The following is a 19,531-nucleotide window of genomic DNA, read 5'->3' as shown; positions in this document are numbered from 1 at the left end:
AAAAGCACTTTCGGAATTCTAAGAGTAATTTACATCCTTAGAAAGAAGACAAAATGAAGAAATTAAACATATAATTGTAGTTTTTGATGTTTTACAGTTTTAGAATAAAAACTTGTTCATTTTTATGTGACATAACTCATTCATTGTTTTTAATCTGCTTTCTAAGATGCACTTAAACCAACCTGCTGGTCATTCCACGAAAATATGGTAAATGCCATTTGTCTATTTTGATAACACTAATTGGGCTACAATTTGAAAAAAATTGTAGACCTATAAACTTCCACTGTTGTGCATCTGCTTATCTGTCCTTCATTTCCTTCATCTTAAGAATGAGGTGTTAGATAGATGAAAGTCAAGACCAGATATGGAAAGGAAGAGGCCCTGATTAACTATATAGGAACTTTCAGTATAGGCTGGAAGTCACGTGAATTCAGTTAAAAAATTTTCTCCCTAATGGAGTTACATAGATGATCAGTATCACTCTGTTGTTATCAGGAAAAGTATGACGTACAGGGGCAAGATGCTACTAATTTGAGATGGAAAACTTTTAAATTAAATAAATCAAGAATATGATTAAAAATTGCATCTCAGCATCGTGAGAAAGTCTCAATAAATAAATACTTGTTTGAAATAAACACAATTACAAAGTTTTCATATCTTACATTTCTATATTCAACAGTTGACTCAACAGTGAATTTTCTGTTGAGTCCCTATGTTGAACGATCTGACGTCACATTTTGTAGAAAAAAGAAACATTTCCATTGAAAGGGCACTTTTCGTGATGGCTGACTTAAAGAGAAGCCAACGATTGTGACTGTTTTGCTAAATAATTAAAGTAACTCATTTAACCATTATTAAATCCATTATTAAGGAATAAATCCTTTTCTTCAAATGAACCTTATCTGTATCATTTTCTTGTATACTGGGTCTTTCTTTAATAAACTTCTACACTCAAAGAACACCGGGATGAAATCAATCATGTACCTGGAACCTGTTACTGGTGTGGGTGATACGACAGATAAATGCAAACATTTTCAAACAAAAATAGTTCTTCCTCAGGCAATACAAAAAACAAGTGACAGAACGTAGAACAAAACAGAACGTGAATATTTAAATTAGAATCGAATTCACGTCTTGTGTAAGAACGTTGTGTTGGACATGCGCATTCATGTGGGTAGTTGGTGATTAAAGATCAGTGTCCACAAAGGCCTGTCAGGTGATGGACAAATTTAGCTCCTCTTTGTAATTTATGCAGGTGGTGATGCGGCTAGCTTTATAAATGGAAATAGCCTCCAACCATCTCAGGTGCTCAGAGAGAGGTGAAGTGATGATGATCCTCACTTGGTTGAAGGACGCTTCGATGTCAGGGTCAGTTGCATAAACCACAAGAGTCATATTGTTCCTCCCATGCTGAATGTCTGCCATGTGCTCATGTATTCTAACTTCCAAGGAGCGTTTGGTGGAACTGATGTAAATAAGGTGCCGTCGGCACCTTATTTACATTCTAAACACAATAGCATGCCAGTGGAAAACCGAGCCAAAAAGCAAAGTCCGCAGAGGACAGAGAAAGAAGACTATCTGGAAAGAAAACTGGCCCACAGAACAAAAGGACAATAGGCCAGCCAAGACAACACACCAAAGTCACCGACAACAAATAAAATGAAGTATAACACTTGCCCAAGAAACAAGTCCAAGATAACACCAAGCTCAGAAATTCCGAAGGGTGCGAGAGAAAAAGTGTTAAAGAGAAGCAAATGCTGATCTCAACTATGGCATTCCACCGAATGGCTACATACAGCTGACAGCTAGGAAAAGAGGTAGAAAAAGAAGTAAAGACTAAAACAGATGCAGAAGACAGCCGCAACCCTAGTTTCAGTAGGAATGCTCCAAAGACTAAAATAACAGGCCATGCTGATAGCCACTACGGTGCAGTGCCGATCGGCTGGCATTACACTGCCTATAAAGCACGCAGATTGGCAAAAACGAGCGACCACGTGTGCCTCACCCCACAGAGCTGCGCTGAACGGCTAATGGCTAAACTTCGATAAAGCTTGAAAAAACGTGAGTTGACTAGAGTAAAGACGCAGTTACAAGGAACAAAGCCTCTTAACATCGTAGAAATCAAAGAAAAGGGCACAATCAGCACCAATGGAACAGAGAATGCAACAATACGCTCTGCCCTACTCTGGCCGCACCAAACAGCGAAAAATTCCCATACACAGTTCACGAAAACACTTAAGAAAAACGCCAGATACCCAAATAAGGCTTGAATGCATAAAGGAAAGCCTGAAAAAGCTAAATAAAAGAAAAAATACCTTGAAAAAGAAATAAAGACGACTGCAAAAGCGAGACTACCTTGAGCAGTTAAACGGGAAACCACATGGCCAAAACAAAGACCATTGTCCCAATACCAATATTAAACACTGGATTACTAAGGAACTAATAAAGTTATGGAAATGAAAGGAATTGGAACCAAGACTCGCCCTAGGAGTGCGCACGTGGATCTGTCATCAGATTTCGGATAAAAGAAAATTTCTGGTCGATGGACCCTTGGAAAGATGGAAAATTTTTGTGGGCCGTAACTCTTTGTAGAATTGACAGAAATAAAAAGACTTTACACCATTGTGTACCTTGCAATAAGCGAACTCCAGCAATATACAACACCACATGTAAAATCTAGAAAATTCTTCAGAAAACTGCACGTAAAACAGAGCTGACCTTGCACATGCACAAACCGTTGAAAACTACTTACTATCGATGACACAACACCACAGAAAGGGTGTATGACGTATGAAGAGAAAGGGGGATTTATATTTTGTAGAAAGATTTCCAGGCATTGGGGAAGGAGTCAACATTGCAATAGTTTATGGCCACTATTTATCATAAAAAATATAGCATATACAGCAATGCCTCATAGTTCAAATTTAATTCATTCCAGAAGACCATTCAAAATTTGAATTGTTTGAAGTCTGAAGAAATTTTTCCAATTAGAAATAATGGAAAGTGAATTCCTAGACTCTAAGCAGTACCCATTTCAGTGAACTTAAAACAGCAAATATGTATAATTTAAGATAAAAATAACATTATTAAATGCAATAATAATAAATTAAAACAAGAAAACAATAAATATGTAAATATCTATATAATAAAATGAAAATTGGTCGTATACTGTCAGCTTTGGCATATTAAACGTCGGTGCCACACACACCACTTTTGTTCTTTCAAATAAGTTCTTTTCTCATTCAATTTTAAATATCACTGGATGGTAATTAAATTTCAAATCAAAAATTGAAGATGCAGTCTGTTCGAAAGGAATTGTCATTTATTCATTTTCAACATTCCAGAACACAATATTTTGACAACCAAACTTTCTCTGTGAGCTACTTGGCCATCAAAAATTAAAAATGTTCTTTAAAAACATGAAAAAATATTCAATTAAAAACAAAAGTTTTAAATTAGAACTGGTAACAACACAGATGTCTTCATTTTATCCTTACCACTTCAGGACTATAGAGCTTTATATTGACTAGAAGCACGTGCTGGTAAACGTAGATTTTTCAGCTGCCCCTGATGACAAATCTTTGTAGAATAATTTCAGTTCAGTTGTAAATTATCTCTGGATGATAATTAAGTTTTAAACCAAAAATTGAAAAGTGTATTTTGAAAAAGGAATCACCATTTATTCTATCAGTGTTCCAGAATACACTAGGAAAAACCTGACGTAGGTGTAGTCTGAGTGTGCTTCTAATCAGAAATTATCAATTTTTTTTATTTATACATAAGAGTTTATTTATCATTTTAGACACACCATAACATCAGCAAGCTTTTATGCATACATTTCTATCATATGTTTAGAAACTATTTGCTAACAATTCTACCTGCTTTGTGATCTTTTTGCCATTTTCCTCTTCTTTCTCACAGCCATCTCTCTCATCCAGTTATCATTCTCTGAGATAAATCTCTATCTTATGCTTTGTAATTGTTCTCAAAATTGTTCTCTCAATCAAAATGCTTTTGTCTCTTGGATTAAAACAATTGAAATAAGGTTGTCCTTTATAATTATTCTTTTCTGATCAACAACCCTTTGCTCTATATCAGCTCTCTGTTAGAGATGGTATTCTGCGATGGTGTAATAAGTATGGATGATGAATTCATTTATTTCTGGAGTCTATTTCATTCATTGGGATGGTTTTCAGGTTTTGGTGTCATTGGTTGGATTGTTCCCAAAACACTTTTACTGAGTTTGTGTGTATTGTCTGTTGTGTGTGAATGAGGGGTTAATGGGTATATCAAACATAGTGAAGCCTGATATGTTTATAGAAACATAACCGAACGATCACCTTAAATAATCGGGCTAAAACTCTGCTAATTTTAATGATTAATACTAAGTAATTTGCTACTAGAGGTAGTCATTAGGTGCCATCTCTTATCTAAATTAATAATTACAATTTTAATAATTTAATAAGTAATTTAGAATCATCTGGAAGAAAACTGACCTGGTGTGGGGCTTGAACCAGCAATCTTCACTTGCCATGCGGTGTGCTTGCCAGTTGTGCCACTCAGACCCTGAGCTATCCTTCTCTTCCAGATGTACTTAAATTTAGATATAACTTTATGCAGTTAACGTGGCTGGGCCACCAGAAGTTGCAGGTTCAAGTCCCATCCTGGGTCAGTTTTTTTCTTCTAGATGATTCTAAATTACTTATTAAATTATTAAAATTATAATTATTAATTTAAATCTTGTTAACCCAGTTTGATGTTTGAAAAGTATCATTCTGTGAATGTGTAACAAAAAATGTTTGTTATCTCCACAGAAATGGCTGTGCTCCTATGCCTAAAGCCAGGTATTAGTTGCCCCTGACAATGGGAACACTTTGTTAAGTAGCCTTCCACTCTGGGTCAGACACTACTTTTGGATCAGTTTTGCTTCATTTCTCCTCATGGGTCTTACTGGCAGAGGTGCCCCTACTGAAAACTTACGTTCCTGCCAGCATCATTTTGTGGTTCATTGGAAGTATTAAGATTTCTTATCTTGGCAAGGTGGTGACCAGAGAGAGGCAAGTTGTTACCAACTGAAAATATAAAGCAGAAATGGAGCAATATAATTAAAATAAATTTTTTCGTTTATTAAGCAATTGTGTGTTCCACATAAGTTCAGGATTTTCTGAAATTCACTTTATAATTACATTTGCAATGAAGCATAATAAAGAAAATATCATTTTGATGTTTTCAGAAATTTGGATAATGTTTCTAATTAGCAAGCATAAACATGATTTTGCAAGTGAGATTCTCGTGTCGTCGTCATTCCTAAAAATTTTCAACATAGGAAATCCTATAAGTTTTCATAATGTTGATGCCATTGTGAATTTTAGGCATCATAAGAATATAAGAATCTAACTTGCAAAATCTATATTTAATTCATAATTCGGCATTTGTAATTACACATTTTGGTTTCATCTTTTACTTACTTAACAACTTATTTGCTCATTTTATATTACTGTGAAAAAGGCAATACAAGTGTTTCCAATGTAATGGTGTTTTAAGTATTTTTTGACAATTGATGAAACTCTAAAAGTGATCAAATTAAGAATTTTTCTTAAGTTTTAATGCTCCAAAAAGCTATTTTATTATTTTTACTTTTGTGCTGCCTTTTGTACATTTTAAACAATTTATTTTTATTTACAAAATATTTGAATATGTACAGTACAGTACAGTATATATGTGTATACAGGTGATTCACTGGTGGTCTTCAGTAGTTTTTTTCTCAAAAATCATTGGAGATAGGAAATTGGGACTAATTACTAAGTGTACAGAGCAGATGGGGACAAGTTTGATGATCTTGAAAATCAACAGTTGATATACAGAACAAAATAAGGTTTCTTTTTTAATTATAAGCAATGTTTCCTCTAAGCTGCGCAGCCACTGCTCAAATTGTTGCCGCGCACGAGAATTATCTGCCGCACAGGTGAGCATGCACACCGATTTGAATTGTTGTTTACTTATTTCTCACTCTGTCTTTGTATATTTTGATTAAATACATTAAATCATTGACAAAAGATAATATTTTGTATGGAAGTATGTTTTAAAATGAATTTTACTCTCTACTTTATAATTAATTATTTTAATTTTTATAGGAAAAAATAAGATTTTATATATATATGCTCAGAAAAATTTTTTGCTCAGAATCTGCATGTTCCGCTCAGCTACAAAAAAAATTAGAGAAACATTGATTATAAGGGGTGTTTTGAGCCATTATATGAATTGTATGCAACAAAATAAGCACTTTTGCAATAGGTCATGTTTTCTTAAACCTAATAGTTTTCAAGATATTGGCCAGTTTCTGCTAAAAATATGATTTCTTTTTTTTCAAAAGTTTCTATGCTAGGAACTAAGTTTATCAGTCTTCATTCATTATCTTTTCGTATCAGATAGTTGAACAAGCAGCCTTTAAATAAATTGAATTGTTACTGTTTCAAAAGCATGAAGGAGTGTCATTTTAACTAATAACATACCTAGTGCTTTAATCCTTTTTTTAGCAATTATTTTCTTAAAATAAACATTTTTAACTTTCACTTGTCCTCTTCATATATAGCAGCAGAAACAAGAATTTGAATGACTTTCCAAAAATTTGATAGAATTTTAACATAACTAATGGTAAAACCACACTCACTGTTGTATAATATTGGACTACAGTAGACCCCTTTATAACACGGTAGATACATTCCGTGTTATATGAATTCCGTGTTGTACGAGTCACTTAAATACGTGAGCCAATCACAGCCCGGCATGTGTGAAGTTTAGGGGCTACGGCTGTTTGAAAGGTTTTCTTCCATAAAATTAATCGATTCTAGACTAATTTGACTCAACATTTCCAAATCATGTATAATTTTTTTGGAATAATCCATATAAACTATGCTATAAACAAAAAATTGTAGGATTACTTACCAAGTGTGCACCGTTCGACAATGCCATTGCTTAAGCTTGTTTTTGTCGCAGAGCAGCTTGTCGAACGCGTGTTTCCCGATCGGCAAGTTTTTTGCAGAAAAATAACTTAACTTTGGAGACATCATTAATAAAAATATAATTTTTATGGCCGTTAAATAATAAATGGTTTTTTAGTAGGTCCACTGCTCGTTTAAACTCAACGGTTTGTACAATATCCGCTATTGGTCCAGATTCGACCAATCCTGTCGTGACACGAATTGGTGATGACGTTTTACCATGTTGTACGAGTCTCTTTTAGCGTGTTATACGAACCCGATCACAATTTTCTAGTTGTGTTATACGAATCCATGTTATATGAACCTATGTTATAGGGGGTCTACTGTATATGCTAGCAATAATAATTATTGCCAGAATGTAGCGCGAGGCTGTTGGTGTGGGTTTATAGTAATGGATCGGGTTTTGGAAGATGCTTATATAGCTAATAATGTTGGAGTGGTCTATACATTTGGAAATTTAAATTGGCAATGAATCCAATGAAATTAGCTCCAAAGTATTCAGAAAGGTTATAAAATAGCTTCAAAAATTTTTTTTATAAAATTCAAAAATTGGATTGAATTAAAAACAATGTATAAAATAAATATATTACAATGCATCCACTTCCTTGTCCTTATATTTTATATACATTTAGTAAGTCTTCTCTGGCCTACGGAAGACTAAATCTGTGTTTACTGTTAACGCTACCTAATATTTGTTCTTGCTTGTAGATTTCTATGGCCTCCAATGTTTTGAGTTTAGATTTGTCAGAAATTATTTTCAAAAGCTTAGTCTCATTCCAGTTTGTTATTACACCTTTTTTGATGTAATCTTTTCATTTTTGTGTATTTACTTGTTTCCTGTATTTTCATTAAAATGAGTTATTCAAATGAAGAAGCATTTGATATGCTGATGGCTTTTAGGTGCATTGTGGCAGTCTGCCATATTGTTTTCTTTGTCTTTTCTGCCAACACTTTTATCCCTTGTTCATCTTTATCCAATTTTTGTACACTTGTCCAAACCAGTTCTTTTGTTGTACAAAGTTGTGGCAAATGCTTACTGAGGAGAGACTGGTTTGGCGAGTACAATGAAGTTGGCCTGGGGAGAGTGATGATGCGACAAACTTCACTTTTTGCTGAGAAACAGATCAGAATAGAAGTGGAAAGAACTTTAGGAAGAAGGCATTCAGGAGCTTTTGAAGATACCCTGACATTTTGTTGAAGGGGGAGTGACTGAAGATCTAACTTTCGAAGGAGTCCAGATGAAGAGGTCCAGTGAAGAATGTTCTTGAAGGTGATGGACACTGGAGCTGAGTGTATTATGCCTCCTGCTGGCAAGAAGTGTTTTTTGTCTGCTTAATTTTGTAATTATAAAATTTGTTGTATTGAACTTATTATTACTTGTATCATTTCCAATTACTAGAATTAGGTCTGCAGTAATTTTATTGTAATTAGTTTTAATTGTACATGCCGGTGTCGGTGCAGTCGCAAGCCGAGTATTGTCTCACTGAAAGTGACTGATAGCTTGGGTCTCGTGAGAACGTTTGTACACTTGGGCATATTAAATTACTGTTTTTTTTGTTAAGGTAAATCTCTATGTCACATTTTGTTTTTCATGGCCCCAACAAAACACTCAAGCTTTGAAATCTCACCTCATGTCACCAAAATTATTTACAAGCTGCAAATCTTTATGTCAGTCTTTATAGGGACAAATGAAGGAAATGGTTTATTTTCAGTCTTTTTCTATCGAAAATATGGAAATTAGAATTTTGGAAAGTTTTTGTAATATTAGTAGACCTGAGTTAAGAAATGTATTACAGGTCTGTATATGCCAAGAGGGTAGACATTGTCAACATCTAATTTGAATAAATTTAGAAATGTACTTTCATTACTATCATTTTTCTGTGATGTAAAGCTTTTTGATAATTAAACAGATAATCATTGTTCCCAAACTAGAAACTTTTGGGGAAAACAGAAATCTGATTTTTAGCAGAAACTGGCCAATATCTTGTTATAGAAAATTTGACCTATTGTAAAAGTGCTTATTTCGTTGCATACAATTCATATAATGGCTCAAAATGCCCTTACAATTTAAAAAAAAACCTAGTTTGTCAAAAGTTGTCAATTTTTAAGGTCATCCAAGATTACCAAAATTATCCCAGTCTGCATTGTAAACTTGGTAATTAGTCACATTTTCCTATCTCCAATGGTTTTGGAGAAAAACTACTGAATGCCACGAGTCTCATATAACAACTCCAAGCAATTTGCCTCTGCTCCACCAAGATGGCACCACAGAATGCCACAAGTGAATCAACCTGCATAAAGATTCAAAATTTACCCAATTTTTAATCAAAACCAAACAAACTGCCAAGGACAGAGGATATTGTAATTGGTGATGCATCTGCACAGTATGCAGGAATTGCAGGTTTGAATTCCACTCTAGGCCAATTGTTTTCTTCCAGTAATTTACAAATTAAAATTAAAAATTTATTTATGATTATTAAATTTTTCAAGAGATGGCAGCATAACTGCCTAATTCTAGGCAAATTACTTTATGATTATTAAAATTAGCCTTTAACCTTCGATAGTTTACTTGGTTTTTTTGAATTTGATATTTTTTTATATAATTTATTATTTTTTTAATAGATTTTGGAATTTTCAAAAGGATGTATTTAACTTTACGTAACGATCTTATTACGCACTTTACACGGCCAATGTACATGGTATGATTTTTATTTTTTTATTCAAATATACAAATAAATTAAAAACATAACTTCAATTTCAGAAAAGTAATCATATTGTTAAATGTTTAATATGAATAATAATAATTTTTAAGTTTTCAAAAAAGTTGTGCTGTATAAGTTTCAGAAATTGAAGCAACTTGTAATACAGTACATAGATTTGATTGTTGACAGTTCCAAGCTGCAGTCATAACCTGTGAAATTAATTGGCATATGTTACTGTAGGAAAATACTTAGGATCTTGCTCTAGAATTTGACGTATCTTTGTCGGAACCTTAGTGCCACAGTAGTTATGGTAATTAATCTTCAGAGTAAATAACTACTCATCACACCGAATTAATGATAATGACACACTTGGAACCAATTACAGTGTGATAATAAAACAACAAAAACGTCCTGTTTTATTATCACACTGTAATTGGTTTTTTGTAAAATTTTTTTGAATTTAACTTATAATTGAACTTTTATTTAAATGTTAATTTGTTATCAAATAACCTTCTAGGAATGGTTAAGAACCTGATGCAGAGCCCAGAAGGGGTTCGAAAACATTTGTTTTCATTGTTTTATCATCACGCCATAATCGGTTCCGAGTGCATCATTGTAATTAATCTTCATCGGTGACTTAGCGTTTTTGTTGGAGAATTGTCCAAGCAGTAGAAATTTTTTGTCTGTCTTTTCTTTTCTTACTTGTACACTGTTAGAAATGATGACATGAATCTTTGAGAGTTGTTTGTATAATTTTTTAGAATTGAACCATATTCTGAAGCAGAGATTGGCCAGATAAAGATGTTGTCTGAAGATACTATTGCTTTTCTTTTCTTTTTAATAAGCTTTGCCAGAAGTGTATGTTAGACTTTAGGTAACCTGTTGAATAGAAATATCCAAGGTATATACTTAACAATAGCACTCTATTTGCCAGTTCTCTGAGGTCAGCACCCAGTATATAAACAAGGCTCAGAAAAAGTGTGTGGTGCCCATCGGCAATGTGCCAATTCAGGCCAATAGAGGGCGCAAGCAAAAAAGGAGCCAAAAAGTGAACTATCAACTACTTACTCTCTCTCTGACTAGCAACTACTGAAGACAGACTTCCTAACGTGCGGCTAACACAAATATAACAGACTTTCAATCATACAGTTCAATACTGAAGTGTAGCAAACAATGTATCGGTACATATATTGTAAATAAAAATATAAGAAAACTGGTGCAAACGTTCTTTCTTCATCATTGAATCAAGTGGTGCAACATAATCAATTCGTGACCGAACAACAAAACAGCATTTCATTCTGACCTTGGATTCTGTGATGGATAGTTGATCTACATAGTTGGTTGTGTTAGTCTATCGGCATTAAACGGTGGTTATTTCTTGTTTTAATGAATAATATATTGCTGTGGTTGTGTTAGTGTTGTACCAGTCTGAACCAGAACTCATTGTTTACAATAAAAATATGCCAAAGGTTAAAAAGAGAAAGTTGTATGCACTTTTAACAGAATTCAAGATGCAGTTCATTAAAACTGATTGTCTGATTCCTTGATGTGTCTTCTGGATGTACATATTGCAATCAATGTAAAGCATTAAAGAGAGAGAATAAACCAGCACAACCAGTACAACAAGAATGTGAAAAATGTTGAATTTCACAAGTCAAAATCTAGGCAACTACCGTGATATGTGCCTTCATTTCAGAATCTAAGAAACAGCTTTATTTGAAAAGAAAGTTTTAAATTTTGTTCTTTTTTTTTCCATCCATTTTTGGATAATGCTTTATATACTTGTGACTTGAATAGAGTGTGCTTTATACAGTTAAAATTCAAAGTGAATAGATTGTTAATAACTTTAACCAAAATTTTGGATAAAGGTAGCATTAGCCATAACATTTCATTGTTTGTTGTTTGTTTTTTCTTCATATTAATCATCCTAACTTTGTAAGGAAGTTCTTCGTGTATGTTGAGATCTTTCATCTGTTAAAAAGAAAGTTTAATTCTTTTTATATTTACATTTTTCACTTCCTATAAACTATACTATCAAACATAGTGTGTATCTTTGCTTTCCTAATAATCATTATCAAAATCATACTTTTTTACTAGTCAGTTTATTTTAGATATCTCACATAATAAATATTAAATACAGTATAATAACACACTAAATATTATATCTTTATTTAAATGAAAATGTTACGTTTTCTAAATTTGATATCGAAAATATTTTTAAAAATTTCAATTTATTATTTGAAATCAGCCAAAACTATTTTTTATTAAAGTTGTGTACTTAAATTGTTGTGTACATGATTTGTTCATGTAAAGATATCTTCTAACTTAATTACCAGTACTAATGACAACTTTTAAAGAACTTTTACATCCGGTAACAAAACATTTAATAAATCATCCAATGAACACTTTTGACCTCACCCAAGGTCTGCTTTGGGTTAGAGAACAATTAAATTCCAAAATCAGAATGCTTATAGAATACAACATTTTTAAACTGTAAATTTAAAACATTCAGAACATAAAACAAACAGAGACTTAATGATTGCAAATACGTGAATTTAATATATATATATATATATATATATATATAAGGCAAACCATGTGTATTTATTATTTCAGGGTCCAACATGACAGTAAATAATATAAATTCAATGTGCGTTAGCGTTCCTCACATGAGTAATGCCAGGAATATGATAATGTGTTACCGTTTTTAAAGTTGACACATTTGCCCATCAGGCCGCCATGTATATTTCTAGGGCCTTACTGTTATGCTGGACCCTCAAATAATAAATACACGTGGGTTGCCTTTTATGTATATGTTAAATTTACATATTTGCAACCATTAAGTCTGTTTGTTTTATATGCTTTGATTGTTTTAAATTTAATGTTTAAAAACGTTCTATTCTAAGCATTCTGATTTTGGAATTTGATTGTTCTCTAACCTGAAGCAGACCTTGGGTAAGATCAAAAGCTTTTGTTGGATGATTTATTAAACGTTTTGTTGGCGGATGTAAAAGTTCTTTAAGAGTTGTGATTTGTTCATGTTAAAAACACAACAAAATTTGCATTCTGAATAGACAAAAATTTTCCACTGGATAATTTTATTTAAAAATTTAAAAATTCTCAAATTTTGAAGTTGGTAGAACTGGATATTTTACTTTACCTATAATACTTTTACTATTTATAATTTAATAGTGTTTATTTCATTTGTTGTTATATAATTATTTTAAACTTTATTAGTTTTTATTTATTGACAATTGTTTATTAAAAATACTTTTAAAGGATCGATTGGTGCTTCTGATCATAGCAAATTTTATCAATTGGTCATGGTAAGTATTTTTTTTAAATTTAAATTCCTTATAGTTTTATTACCAGCTATTGTAAATCTATTCAGATTTTATATAATATAAAACAGTTATATACATAAAAATATATATATATTTATATTTTTAAGACTTGCAGTTTCAAAATGTAAAATACATTCATTTCTGCTGTACTATTTGCATAATATACAAAAAATATATAGCTATGTCAAAATATACACAACTATAATTTTATTTTAACAAATACCAATTGTAAAATAATTTCACACAGATTACTTGTTTTTATGATAACTTATTTAAATTTAAATGTGTATTACAAATTTAAATAATTTGTGTTTTGCATAATGAAATATTATATATGCTATGTTTGGGATGCAGCTGTGCTCGTAGCATATATTGAAATGCAAATTATGGTGACATTAGCAACATTATGTGCCGGATGACTATATAACTCTGTTGTCATTGAGCTGCCATTTTATTCAGCACAGAATGGTGGGCTGTAGAATAACACACCTTTGTGGTAGAGACTTATTTTGAAAATAACAATTGCACAGCTGCTATGCAGCGCTCACTTGAACAACACTTGGTGGTCATGGAAACATACCAGTTACTCACGCCATTTGTTCAAATGAATGGACCAACAAAGTGGGTCCATTCATTTAGATTCAATGTTTCTGCCTAATGAAAGGACAGTGATAATACAATCAAATAGAATTTTTTATCTGTTTAGTGAGAGTGTAGCTTTGCAAATTTCAGATTGCTCATTTGAGATAATTTTGCTACAGGATCTTCACTTCTATTCTTATAAACTTGACTTATAAAGATGTTCAAGAGCTTAAGACCCAAGATTTGAATGCATGCAAACAATGGTGCTGAGACTATGGCATATTGGATGATATTCTTGCTTGATTGGCTTTGTCATTTGGAAGAAATGTGGCTGTTTACATCAGGAATCAAAAAATACATTATACAAAAATACAAAAATAATTATATCATTTGATTTCAAGATTTATTTTATATCTTAAAAATAATTAATTATATCCTGGAAAACAGATAATTTTTTTCTCAATCCCGTGACAAGCAAAGGACGAAGAAATGAGAAACCCTAGATAGTATAGACCCCAACTTGGCAGCTCCTCTCAAATGGGTGCTTATCATTTCTGATACTCAAAAAAATCATAGGAGATTGCCTGTAAGCAGTCCTATCATTCGTGTAGCAGGATATTTTCCTGTAGATATTAGCTGACACCTTATTATATGTAACGACTAAAAATGAACTGTCTTCTGATTGTAAGAGCTCCATGGGATGTTTTTACTGTGAAATAAGAGTGTTAATTAAGCACTCAGGGTATTGCCTGACTATATATTTGAAATGCAATCAAGTTCTACTTTCCTATCCCTTGCTGTCAGACAATGGGTCACCCCTTCTTAAGGGGACAATGGTCAGCCTTTCTTATAAGGGCCCCAAAAGCGGAGATCTTATAATTGAAAGGATCATGTGTGGATGAAGAGCGGCACACATGAATTTTTATGAAACACCTTCATTATCAATTGCCCACGCTATAATGTAATGCCTATGTCAAGAAAGTATACTTAGATGCAGTTTTCTTGCTCTACTCTTAAAGAGAGGCTGTATGTGTTTTTATTGGAAGTTCTTATGTCAACAGGTCTGGCTTTCTTTTCCAAATAATTAAAATGTCATCTACATATCTTGCATACAACATGATGTCATTGTTAACACATGGCAAGATGTATTGTTTGAGGTATTTTACCACTAATTCACACAGCATTTCTGAAATGGGACTACCCATAGGTAGTCCCATTTCAGGAATGCTGTGGGATGGGGCTCTTTCCTAGAGGAAAGTAACACCTTCATAGAGGTAGACTAACTCCAATATGTCAGAAATATGCACTGAAGAATCCTCAATGTTATGAATGAGGAAGTCATGCAATTCACAAAACATGACACTATATGAATGGAAGGAAACATGGACTCAAAGTCACATACCATGAAGTAGATGCTATCCATGTTGTCAAGGTTTTTTTATTCTGCAGATCATTCCATTTTCAGATAGTCTTTCATGTTGATGGCTATAAAAGAGTTGAGTATTTACTCCATAAGAATAGATGGAGATCTAGATTTATTCACTACCAGGCATAGCTGTTTACCAGTTTTATGGAGCTTGGCAAAAGTGAATATGCATGGTGAAGATGGTGCTGAGACTATGGCCTTAGATAATTTGAGTACTTTAGCTAAGGGAGAGTTAACAAGACATTTAACCCTTGCTTGTGTATGTTTATATATATGAACATTCCAAAGCCTGATGTATTGATACTAATACAAACTCTTACCTTAATTAATCAGGCTATTACTATTCTATAATTAATTATAGCATATTTATTTAGCATTAATTATAGCATAATAATACCTTAAATTTGTACCTTGTTTGTATTTTCTCCAAGTAGCCATTGGGGCCCTAGTGCATTCAATGTTGTTGATGTACTCTAGTATGCCATTTTTGTAGGTTTCCCATTTTATTAGTACAATGTTTTGGGATTTGTCCATTCTGATGGTATTATACTGTTAACTCTCATCTAGATCCTTGATTTGTGTATGGCCTTCCATACCTTTGTATCTTTATGTACACTGTCTTCGTGGTTAGATATAGCAAAGAAAGTCTTTCAATGCAAGTATTCCTTTTGGGTCTGGTTCAGATCATTGATAAGGTTTTTGACATCTGGTATAATCTTGTTAAGATCATGTAATGGAGGAGGAGCAAATGAAGGTTCTAACTTAATTGTGTTAATAAGCATTGGAGGAGACTGTTGTCCCAACAAATAAGAGTACTTTGTGTTCGATGTTTGTTATGGAGTTGGAAAGTGGAAAGCCATTCTATTTTCTTATATTGTTTTTTGAGTCTTCTTGTAATAGAGTCTGCCAATGAGACAATGCTGGCATTGATCCTAAACAGAAATTTTGGATCCTGGTTGTAGAAATAATTCTCCAAACGAATTATGATGTTCAGTAAGGCATATCTTCTTCTCTTAGCCAACCTTATTTCTCTCCTTAAGCATAAGCTTCTGACTACTGGATGCAAAGTGGAAAATTCAGGTGGTAAGCATATCCTGTAAATTAAAGCAGGGAATAATTCAAGTGAACAGCAATTAATGACAAACTCCAGTTTTGAAGATATTCTGCATAATTTTACAACAGCTTTTCTATAGGATTTGGCCAGCATAGCCATATTAATACAATTTCTACAAAACTACTGGTATAAATTAATATAAATAACCTCAGCTAGACATAGATACCAATAAACCAGTGAAAATACAAGAAATAAAATGATAACAAATGTTTTCTTCTGTTTTAAGTGGTGATCTACAGGTTCTAGGGCCCTCCATGAATTAGATTGTATTTTATATTTTGTAAAATTCTCTTTTTTTAAATGGTTACTTAACATATTATTTGGTTTGAAGTACAATGTTAAATGCTGCTTTACAAATGCATGTATTTTGTGACATATATAACTAAATAAATAGCCAGCTCAGTTTTAAACATTTAATAAACTATCAATACACCTTTTTTGCTGAGATATGTTTATTAATCAAAACACTAACGTTTTCAATGTAATACAACAGGCCATCTTCAAGTGTAACCGAAATTCAAACGTATTTTTAAAAACTTAACATTTAAATGACAGAACATCTGAACATTTTTTACATTTAAATTTAAAACAAAAATATTAGATAAATTAACAAGTAAATCATAAAATAATAAAACAAAATATAAAAATGAACTAAAACAATAATGATATAATATAATAAAATAACATAGATAAAATACACAAAAAAATGCATCCATTTTTATTACATCATCAACTGCCGTAAATAATCGGGCTATAAACAATTAAAGATTATAAATAAATTTGGCACTTGAGGTAGGAGTTAGGCGCCATCTCTTATTAAAATTAATAATTATAATAATTTAAATAAATTTAGATTAAACTGGAAGAAAAGAATTGGCCTGAAGCGGGACTCAAACCTGCAACTTCCGCTTACCATGTGGTCGCGTTGCCAGTTACACTACCCGGACCTTCGGTCTGATCTCCTCTTCCAGTATATATAAGCCAAAGACATAACCATTGACGGCTATTACTGCGCCGGCTGGGGACAACTCCGTGCCCACGGCCAGCAACATCAACTCAAGGCACTCATTTCATTTCATTTTTCATTTATTTTTATTGTAAGGTACCAAGAAATAGGGCACTGGTTATGTACCCTTTGTGTACATAACTGGTGCCGTATAACATAACCAAGAAAATACAAACAAGCATGAGTACAATGTCAGAGAAAGATTGGATACAGTACAAGTAACAAACTCGTAAATACAATAACATAACACAAAATACATGAAACATACATGAAAAATAAATACAAAGGAAAACACGTATGTACAGAAGTAGTAAAAATATAAAATGGTAGTAAAAATAATAAAAATGAAAGATACAGGAGAATATATACAAAGCAAGTGCAGCAAAGAGCGAGCAATGCATCTGTATGGCCTCACAATGGATGCACATATAGTACAAACACAAAACATAAGATGACACAGGGAAATCCAGCGATAAAACTAGGAGAATCCTGGGACGGGTATTCCTGAGGTACGCAGGGAAAAGATTGAAGAGAGCGTGATAAGTGTCTTCAAGCTTAAGCAGACAGTTGAGATTGGGGGGAGGCCATCTGTAGTTGTGAGCCTCACAGAGGATTCTGAGATTAAGTCTTTCATGCTCCAGCATTGGACAGCTAAGGATGTAGTGCCTGCTGCCGTCAGTGATGTTGCAGATAGGGCACAAGGGGCTATGAGTATTTTTGAAACAATCCAGGTAGGCAAAGAACCTGCCATGACCAGTGAACATCTGTGTAGTCGTATGGCTGGGAGTATACCATCTGTATTTAAAGAACTCCTCAAGGTTAGGGATGAAATCATGAGTAATACTGCTGGAGTTGTTGGTGTTCCAGTCCTGTTGCCAGTCCGAGATAAGGTCCTTCCAGAGAATTGCCTTGATGGTATTAATGTTAATTTTATTATAAGTAATGGGAAGGTTGTTGTTGCCTGACGCTTCTTTAGCGAGAGCATCAGCTCTCTCATTGCTATATTCTCTTTGGTGAGCCCTGGTCCAATTGATGTAATAGTGGCAAGAGGAGCTGCTGAGAATGTCTGAAATATCATTGGCAATAGGATGAAAGTTTATAGTCTTCAAAAGGGTGATTGCTGAGGCACTGTCGGTAATAATGCGAATCTTCTGATTGTGGTACTGCTTGCTGGACCAAAGGGATGCTAGCCAACTTGATGGCAAGCAGCTCGGCCTGGTAGACGGTGCAGTGCTTGCCAAGACGGTATTGTTTTGAGGCGATCTCAGTGCTATCACGAAAAACCACAAAGCCGCAGCCCACATTGTTATCGGTTTTAGAACCGTCAGTGTATATGTCTAGGTCAGATTTATAAGAGATGTTAAACTGGAAATATGTCGAAGTAGCCAGGTGCCTAGACTGGGCGAAGGGGACGTTCTTCTCGAGATCCTCATGGGTGTTGGAGAATTGGTAGTGATGATACTGCGGCCCCATTTTAAATGCCAGACCTTGGAGTACATAGTGATGAGTTTGTCAATGGGAGCCTTTTTGGCCAGGACCTGCAGGGAGACGTTAGATATAGTTCTGTAGGCTCTGGTAATGTGAAGAAGAGCTCTTTTTTGTGCCACTGTAAGTTTACATTTAATGTGAATCTTGTGCACTGCCCCCAGTTGCCACAAACATAGGAAATGATTGGTACAAAAATTTGATTGTAGATGGCATTATGAGCCTCGGTGGAGAGGCCCCAGTGCCGTTTGGCGATCCCGGCGAAGGCATTGAAAATCCTACCAATGCGGTCACTGATGTAAGAGATATGGGGATTCCAGAGGTGGTCAAGGATGACACCCAGGTACTTGAGTTTTCTTGATTTTGATGCTCTGCCCACCAATCTTGATGGTGGGTACTCTCTTGTATAGGTTAGGCTGGCCCGGGAGTGTTGAAGATTATGCTGCAAGTTTTGGAAGGATTAAAGTTGAGCTTAAAATTGTTTCCCCAGTTCGAAATGCTATCCAGGATCTTATTGCCTTTCTCCTCGAGTTCCGCTCTAGTGTGGCCCCCCAGCAGGATGAGAGCATCATCGGTGTAGGCAACAATCGCATGTTGTCCGAAGCTCTGAAGAAGGAAATCATCAAAGACTATATTCCACAGGAGGGGGTCGATGACAGAGCCCTGAGGACAACCACGGACGACCCTCCTCTGAATAGTATGATTGCCACAGTGGAGAGTAGCAGTTCTGTTGTTTAAGTAGTCAGTCAAGAGCTTGTAGATGTTAGCAAGGCAGTCTTTCAGGTTTAGGCTATGGAGAATTGAAGACCACCAGGCACTGTCGAATGCCTTGGCAATGTCTAGGCTGATGGCCAACACACATTTATGGTTG

The 19,531-nt window shown here is 33.9% G+C and overlaps 1 protein-coding gene across 1 annotated transcript in view; it reads left to right on the top strand.

The window, feature by feature from the left end:
• The window catches only part of LOC136982589 (SID1 transmembrane family member 1-like), a 101,330-nt gene that overhangs the window by 54,389 nt on the left and 27,410 nt on the right, over positions 1–19,531 (top strand). The window contains exons 19-20 of the mRNA XM_067279122.1: positions 9,624–9,700; positions 12,983–13,029. Of these exons, the coding sequence (XP_067135223.1) occupies positions 9,624–9,700; positions 12,983–13,029 (124 nt within the window). The remainder of the gene's footprint in view (positions 1–9,623; positions 9,701–12,982; positions 13,030–19,531) is intronic.

This window comes from Centruroides vittatus, unplaced genomic scaffold, assembly GCF_030686945.1.
Source record: "Centruroides vittatus isolate TY-2023 unplaced genomic scaffold, ASM3068694v2 contig_854, whole genome shotgun sequence".
Classification (NCBI taxonomy): Eukaryota; Metazoa; Arthropoda; class Arachnida; order Scorpiones; family Buthidae; genus Centruroides; species Centruroides vittatus.
This window is presented reverse-complemented; position numbering and strand designations above follow the sequence as displayed.